Source organism: Pezoporus occidentalis, unplaced genomic scaffold, assembly GCF_034315485.1.
Source record: "Pezoporus occidentalis ecotype Australia unplaced genomic scaffold, CSIRO_AGI_Poc_V1 ctg330, whole genome shotgun sequence".
NCBI lineage: Eukaryota > Metazoa > Chordata > Aves > Psittaciformes > Psittacidae > Pezoporus > Pezoporus occidentalis.
The window spans coordinates 238,559-247,227 of record NW_026915269.1 but is presented as its reverse complement, the minus strand read 5'-3'; the positions used below and the strand labels follow the sequence as shown (position 1 = coordinate 247,227).

Genomic DNA, 8,669 nt, shown 5'->3' with positions numbered 1-8,669 from the left:
GAGAGTTGATTTCTGAACTGCCCTAATATTTGAGAAAGGTTTTAAAGCAAAATAGGTTCTTCTGTGTCCCATTATTGGCCTGGCAGCTGCGTGTATGTGCTGAGTGTACTGAGAAAGGTAATATTAACAGCATGAAAAGGTCAGAGTTATATAAAAACCCTTTTAAAACTAAATAGGCCTCAACTCCCCACAGATACAGAGAGGTTAAGAACTGAGATCTGGGCCTTCAGCAGGTCAAGTTGTGCATCTGTAAATGCCCTCCAGACTAAAAACACCGACAAGTCCTGAAGTACAGCAGCTGTGGTCAGCCAGATGCAACTTCTGCTCTACTTCCTCTGCAAGAAGGCTGCTGGCCAGGGCAAGGCTCAGAACCTCCCTGAGCAAGGCCAGACCAGGACCTAGAGGGTACCCCTGTGCAGGGTGGGCAGTGCATATGTGCATCATGCCCAATACCCATCAACAAAGGAGGCAGATACACAGTGCAGGCCTTAGAGGGGATGTATGTGGACAACACAAGTGTATTCATTCACTTGAACATGCTGAGTTTGAAGCTGGGCTCTGTGGCTCTGAATGCCCCAGGGCCTGCTGTGGGTTTGCTTTTCCCTGAGCAGAATGCTTTTGCTTCCTATGGGGTTGATTGCAGGGAATGAGGCAGCTCTGCCTGACCGGTGTCCCACTTCCCCTGGCTCATTGTTCCTTCCAGCTGGTGTCTCAGCCTTTCTCAAGGGCGTTTTTGTTGCTCACAAATTGAATCCTTTGGAAAGTGTCTGAGTTTGGCCCCATTCACAGTGTGAAGGGCTGGCACCATGCTGCCTCTCCAGGCACTGTAAACTCCCATGATGTCATTTTCTGTTCCTTCCCCACTGGTAATAAGGGCCTGTCCCCATGAAGATGCAGCAAACTGCTCTAAGTACTATGTGTGGGTTTTGCCCCACAAGTACTACAGCCATGGACTTGTCTCCATGCTACATGCACAGCCCTGGGGATAACGGGAGCCCCGCTGCTCCAGGGTGAACCGTGCACCCACCCCAGGGCACTGCCTGGCACCCACAGCACCACAGCCCTTACACACTTGTCAGCAGAGTGTCTGCACACCCACTGCACTGCATGTCTGAGATAGGGAGTGGGTTACCAGCACAGAGCCATTCCACATCCTGCTCAGCAGCTCTCATATGCCCTGCCAGTAACTTAGTGGTTTGCCTCTTGGCAGCACCAACAGTGACATCAGTTCCTGTTCACAGCATCCCTTGCAGGTGCTACCCAGTGAAAAGGGAAAAGAAACCAAAGTATTAGTAATGGCTGTGAAAATTTAACTTTTATTATCTGTTCACTGTATACAAAACACCATTCTGCATAGTGAGAACTCATTTGTTGTACAGTTGACAGTGCACATCAACAAACAAGTGTTCAGGAGGTATACACTCAATGGAGAGGGCAGTGATGGCCAGCGCACATTACACGCTGAGATCCTGCGGCGCTGGCTGTGTGTTTCAGGATGGAGAAGTACCTCATAACCACTCACATGGAGTACTCTAAAGGGGGTAACAAGCATTTACCAACGGACCAAATTAAGAATGGGTATGAGGAGAGAAAGCAGAACTAACGTATCTGATACACAGTCTCCAGAGTGTTGAAGGAGTTTCACAGAGGTGGCTTAGAAGGATCCATAGTTTTTTCAAACACTTCCATTATTAAAACGGTTCAAATTCCATGATAAATAACAGAATCTCACAAATTTTTGGGGGCAAAATGCTCCACATTTATTTACATATGAAATGTGTTTAATACAGTCGTAATGGACATAGTGTATAGTAACATCCGACAGCAGCAAGACTTTAAGGAACCAAACAGTTACTACTGGCTATCATGCAGCTATCTATATATACACCAGTTGTTTTAAAAAAAAGTACAAAATTGCTTTTTTAGGGATACATACAAGGTATAAAATGCAAAACCAAACCAAAAATATAACTCTCACAGAGACTCTATATGAAAGGGACAGCACGGTACCTTGTTGTAGGTGGTGAAAGCACAGCCAGGGACACCCGCACGTGTCGGAAAGGGCTGAACCAGCTGCCTGGGCCGGTGCACTTACACAGGCTGCGTGTCAGCTTCCTGATGCTTGTGGTTTTCCACACACTGAGCACCAGAACGTTTGGCATGAGCAGAGCTGGGCAGTGGCAACCCCTGTAGCAAGGGTTAACTACTTTCTTTCAATACCAGAAATACAGGAACATACATAATGCTGTGTACTCACTCCTACAGAGTGCTGAATAAATTACATGACAAAAAATATCATCGTTAGAAACCTATTCCTCTAACCACATCTTATTTGTTAACTCCAGAGCAGCCCAGCCCTTTTGGAAGAATGGGAGCTTTGATCACAAGCACCTGATGGCCTAAAAAATCACTTCATGATACAGAAAGTTGTGCAATTATACTTTTCAAAAGTATAGGGGTCTGCACCTCTTCTGGTGTTGCCACTCAACCCCAGCACTGCAGCTCACACGTGCAATGCTCCTTTATCTTGGTTTTGTCTTTTTATGTATATCTAAAAGAAAGTTAAAAGCTTCCTTAAACATGTAGAAGCACAAGTTCTTCGAATGTAAAGTCTCCCTTAGCCTGCTTGCCCTCTAGGAACAGCCTTCTAATTCACTTCCGTCAGCTGAACCTGCCTTCAGAAGCATCCGAACAAGAAACACTTTATGAGAAGTGAAGGAACTGCCCCAACGTTCAGAACTCTGTTTGAAAAGGAACTTACTAGAAAAAAAGGAACAGAAACAAAACAGGAAAACCCAGATTTGCCACTAGATACGATACAAACACATAACAAAGAGTATAAAAGTTATTAGTTTAAATATATACAAACTCTTTTCAACTCAAATACTGCTTCGATGGTTTTGAGGGTATAGACAATGAGGTGAAGGGGACACTTCTATGAAGAATATATTGCAACAGCCTGAACAGTCCTGTGAACACTATTATATCTTGAGCTTTCTGTAGCAAAAATGTCCTTAGTATTCCAATGTGGAGAGAGATTTCTGCATCCCAAGTCCTCTGGTCACTTCTCAGCTGAGCTCATTCTTTTTGACTTGATGAAGGCCATGCCATGTGTTCTCATGTGAGTGTTTAAGGCCGCTTCAGTTTCAAAAGTCTTTGCACACACTTTGCACTTTCTGTCCGACGCTGTGCTGTCAGATGACTCATCCTCATGGTTGGCTTTGTTCTCTTGCTGGTTATCCTCCCCAGAGCCATTCTGTTTTGATACTGGTTGAGGCTCCTTCAGCTTATGTACAATGAAGAGATGTCTGGAAAGGGATACGTGGGATGTGTAGCAGAGTCCGCATTCCCTGCACTGGTATGAGGAGCCATCAGATTTATGCTGAGGAATATGTTCATGGAACTGGAGAAGATTTTCTGTTGTAAAGCCACAAACAGCACACTTGTGAACTTTAAAGACATTGATCTTTAGCTTCTTCAGTGGCTGAGTGATTGCACCTCGTGGAGGCCTGAACTCCAGTACAGGTTCTTCCAGTTTACGCTTTGGACTAGGAACCTATAAAAGCCACAGAAGGTGCATCATGTAAGTGTATAAATACATGGCTCTTTTCATCACTATTTGTGACTGAAAAACTTAAAAAACTTTCCTGTGATAGGGGAAAAAATTGCATGTAACAGCACCACAGTATCTAATGCTCTCTATGAACTTGAATTAGTGTTTGCCAGCGTAAGTGCACCCAAGCACACATACCACTGAGGGCTCAGCTGTATGCAGAACGTAGAGTATCAGTCTAGGAACTTACCAGCATTACCTTCATGCCTGAATTTGACTTGGCAGATGATCTCCTGATAGTCAGTAACCAGACTGACATATTGCCAAAGCATGAATCAACATGCACAATGTTTTAAACTAGTTAGATGGATCATGTTTTAGATTCTCTTTGTTATTCTGTCACAAATATTCCTCAAGAATCCCCTGCATCCTAGGTAGCTCAGGTATGCTCCATGGTGTTTATGGAGGCAATGTAGACAGCTGCTGTATTTTCAGCACTTAAACTGAATATGACAATATGTTGGGCTGACAGACAGTCATGTAAAGAGTAATAATACACTTTAAAATCCAAATGTGTTTGTGTCTCTGCTGTCAGCTTTGCACATGTCATCGCAGGTGAAATCCTGTATCATTCAGAGCCCAAAACACTTGAAAATGTTGTTAATCTCTGTGCATAACAAGTCTTTGGACAATGCTGCCAATTTTGCTTTCCTCCTAACACTCACCATCAACAGAAAAGCAGAATAGAATAGTTCGGCTAAAAGGGACCTACGAAGATCATCTGGTCCAACTGCCAGACCAGAAGTCAAAGCATGATATTAAGGGCATTGTCAAAAAATCCCCTCTCAGTTCCTGAATGAACCTTCCAAGTGATTACCTTCGCGTCTTCCTTTACTTCCCTTTCTTCCGCGTTTGTTGATTCAGTCATTTCTTTCACGTCGGGGTCTTTAATGCCATGCATTAACTGAATATGCTTTTCCAACATCAACCGCTTGGTAAAAGTACGCCTTGAATCTGGGCAGTGCCTACAGAAATACCACAGAGAACCACAATGAGCTTTCTTCTGCTCAGAGGGTAGCGAAACCCACACCCTCGCTGCTTCTCATACACCGGGACAAATAGTGGCCAGGCTTGCCAGCTCATGGAAGCAAAACATATAGTACAAGCTATAGAAACAACCTGATGCACCAGCTGCATCAGCAACCAAGAGCAGCAGCCAGGCTGTTGGAATGCTGTGCTGTGCATGACAGGCTCATGTTCCCACACCACTGGGTGTTTTGTTAGACAGCACAGACCATGCTACCACAGAGGAGGCACTATGATTTCAGCCACAGACAGCTGCCGCAGCTTCCTTCTCAGAATTCCAAACTCAGCTCCACAGCATGCAAACACATACCAAGCTACGAATGAAGAGAGAAACAGGAAGTCTGTATGGTGGCTTGTCTCAGGAGAGCTTCAGGTTTGCTTGCCAAAGCCCCTGAGAGGCAGCTGACTTCAGGTACCTGCCTTCTCAGCAGCCTGCTATGCTTTATGCAGGCAGGAGAGCCTCAATAGTTTGAGCTGTGTATCTAAATACCCACCTTCATTTGAATGAATGGGACAATGTTTTTTTATAGAACCAAGAACTAAATGACACTAACAGGGTTTCTTGTTGGTTTCTACTCTGTTTCTACATAAATGGAAGTGGAACTTACGAGCAGGTGTAAACCTTCCTGATGCCTTTGTGCTTGATCCGATTGTGCCGGCACAAACTGTGGGATGAACTGAAAGATTTATCACACTGTCGACATGGATGTTTCTTCATTTGCTTTAGAAAAAGAAGAGAAAAACATTACTTAAAAACACTCAGTAAAAGCAGTGCATGTGTCAAACCCTTTGCTGACAGGGAAGAAACACCGCTCTCACCAGCGTTGGTAGCATACCTGCAAGTGACACCACTCCTACAGCAACGCTGCAGAAGTCAGAGGACCTGGACCCATTTCAAAGCAGTGTGGCCAGTATGAGTTACACACACACCTATCACCAGTTGTAAACCAGTGCCACAGACTGGGGATGAAGAGAACTTCTTCCACAAAAGCCACAAGGGAGATAGTGGATAATTTCTGGATCAGTAAAGGCAGTATACTGAGAGCTTTGCTTTCTCTGAGAAGTAACCTGTCCCTCCCCAGCACCAAGGAGGGGTGAAAAGCACAGAATAAGGACCAAAGCAAAACATCACAGACACTGACACACTAACAGGGCTCAGAAAATCCATGAGGAAATGAGAGGAACGATCCAATGCCAGTGTGGGGGACGTGTTTGTGGAATTCTATGAGTTTTATATGGTGGCTGCACTGCTGAGGAGCAGCTCCAGTGGAGCCCTGCAGAGGTGGTGACATCCTTGAGGATTACTATTTACTGATGGAAATCTGTGTGCAGGAAGAAGTGATGTCTGTATGGCTAAAGGAGAAAGAGCTGCTTCAGGGAGATGGGGGATCTTTTGCTATCACGTGGAGCGTGGGGAAGGAAAGCAAAGCTGTTCTGAAAGGTCGTGGATGCAAATGTGAGGCAGCCCATTAGGAAGCATGATATGGTAATATGACTGGGGCTAGTCAACACAATGCTGTTAGAGGTGCAGGACTGAACAGTCTTGACTTCCTTTTCTTGTTTAAAGGCCAATTAAAAGAAAAGGAAACCAACATATTTTGCTCTTAAACTGTTAAAGGTGAGAACCTGACAGTGTGTACACACAGTGCATACCCAATGATGTCACTGCACGAATGAGTACATTCTGTACTGTGCTTATTCCCAGTGCTCATAGGAGCCAATGCTTCTGAGAGCACTGGGGAAACCATCCACACCACCACACTTGCTCTAAAACCGTTGGAAAATTCTGGATAAACCCAACTAGGATTTTGGATGCATTAGTTACAAATCCTGGGAAGCTCAGCATCTGCCTACCTGGCTGAGCACAGATCAAGCCAGGAGTTGTACAGACTTGTTGGAGCCACCTTTTGTCTGGCTAATAGCTTTTTGCTTGTTATTTTAAACAGCACTTATATGATCAGGCAGAGACGCACTAAGAGGGCTACAAATCCTCCTACCCTGCAGCTGGATTGCATTCAGCAGCTCAGGAAGAGCGTAAGGAAAGGTCAATCTGTCTGTCTGTGTGTGCAGACATTTCCCAATAAGCTGTGGAAGGTGCTAAGGAGGGTGCTCTGGTCCTGCAAGAGCAACAATTAGAGCTTTGAAAATCATTCTCTTCAGCTACATTGCATGAGAATGGGCTTTGTGAATAGCTCTTGCACTGCTTGAATGAAGTTTGTAGCACATCCTTCAGAGCTCAGTTTAGAGCATTTAACCGCAGCCATCATCCTTAGGAAAACCAGCCTATGGATTCATCCCATTCTTTGTTAGACCCATGTGACATTCTTGGTTATCTTATGCTCATTTCTAGTCTTTTTACAATAAAATGCATAAAAGTTTAGGGTTCGAATATAGCAACTCTGAAAGCTAACAACTGTTGAGAGGTCTGGAAGGAACACAGAAACTGCCTTTATCACCCATTTCTGAGAGACTTGGAGTTGTATTTCTACTCGATTTAATATATATATACATACTGCCTCCTGTCCTGTCTGGGAAACTGCTTGAATAGGGATAGAAAATAGCACCTAAATGTAAGCAATGAAACAGGCCTTTGGGCCAGTGTTTGAGGGCCACAGTTACCCATCCGCTATTTCGTAAGTGCTGCTCTTGACATAGCACTTCACATTCTTATTAAACATCACAGCTAGAAAGATACATACTTAGAACTAATATTTAGCAAGCATTATCAGTGTGTTACTAAGCTTATTCTACACGTCTTCTGCACTTTGCTGTGGATGTGATCAGGCTGGATGTCATTCTCCAGCTCACTCTGAAGGGACAGTTTCACAGGGAGGTTGTGTGGGTTTGGGTGGAAGAACTACATCAAAGTGAAGTGCATCTGATCTGCATCTAAGTATGCTGCTGGTAAAGGCAGCGATGAGTTAGCATTCCAACTACACGAAAAACAGAGAACTGTTAGGAAATGACAAAAACTAAGCGGCCAAAGAGAGGAAGATGAAGTAGATCCAAGATCAGAGAACAACAATGGAACTTAAAGGGTTATTTGCAAACCCACTTCATATTTCAGGTTCAATTCACTTTTTTGTACTAGAATATTCCTCATTTACCTTCCCATGTTCTTTCCTCATGTGAGAGATGTACACATCCCTCTGAGTGAAGAGCCTGTCACACTCCCAACATGTCCAGCCAGGATTTGCCACCTTTTTAGGCTCTGCTTTCTTCATGGGAGAAGGAGATTTCTTCTCCAGCTTCTCTGTGCCATTGAGAGATTTTGTGTCCTCTTTGTTGTGGCTGGCGGAGTTCTGGGTTGTGGGTTTAGTGCTGAGAGGCAGGTTTATCCCCAGATTTGGTGGCCCCTCCACACTTTTCAAAGTTCCATGCATAGACTGAAATGAAAGAGAAAAGAAGAGTACAAAACTAACATAGATGTAACAGATGTAACAGTTGTATTGACAGCTCTGAACCAAAGGTCATTTACTTCTTTGCCATACTACTGTCAGATGATAACTTAAAGAAACATGACTAAGTAAGAGGCTTGGCATAAAGAGAAATTAGCCAGCAGTAACAGACAGCACCTGTAGCTAAAGAGAAGTTTTCTCCGTGCCTAGATGTTTTCACACAGACACAAAAGAGACTTTGTAGGTTAAGTTTAAATTGCTGCTTAATAAGGAGGAAAAAAGGGCTGAACAAGTACTTTATGCTAAGTTTAATTTCTCACTTTACTTACCTAACATTAATTGAGCATCCTCATTTCAAACTACATGACTAGAGATTTCCAAGAAGGAAAGGTTTTACTGTCACATTTTGACTGGGCACGTTGGTAAATAGGACAAGAAAAGGCAAAGATCAAACAACTCTGTCATTCAGGATGTATTATTATTTCATCCTGATGCTGAGGTGAGCCTGGTCTTACTCCATACTCAGGTTGTTAAGTACCCTAACTCAGGGTCCTTAGAACCAAAGGTGGTCCCCAAGGCCAGGGCACAACTAAGTGGTGTCTGACAAGCACCCTGCAGCTCTGACACAGTGA

The 8,669-nt window shown here is 44.0% G+C and overlaps 1 protein-coding gene across 15 annotated transcripts in view; it reads right to left on the bottom strand.

Annotated features, from left to right (window-relative positions):
• Positions 1-1,296: 1,296 nt before the first annotated feature.
• The window catches only part of ZNF532 (zinc finger protein 532), a 34,167-nt gene continuing 26,794 nt past the window's right edge, over positions 1,297-8,669 (bottom strand). For all 15 annotated transcript variants that reach the window (XM_062629340.1, XM_062629341.1, XM_062629355.1 and 12 more), the window contains 4 exons: positions 7,747-8,025; positions 5,248-5,360; positions 4,431-4,578; positions 1,297-3,556 (listed from right to left, as the gene is read on the bottom strand). In XM_062629340.1, coding sequence (XP_062485324.1) covers positions 3,062-3,556; positions 4,431-4,578; positions 5,248-5,360; positions 7,747-8,025 — 1,035 coding nt within the window. In that variant the 3' untranslated portion in view covers positions 1,297-3,061. The remainder of the gene's footprint in view (positions 3,557-4,430; positions 4,579-5,247; positions 5,361-7,746; positions 8,026-8,669) is intronic.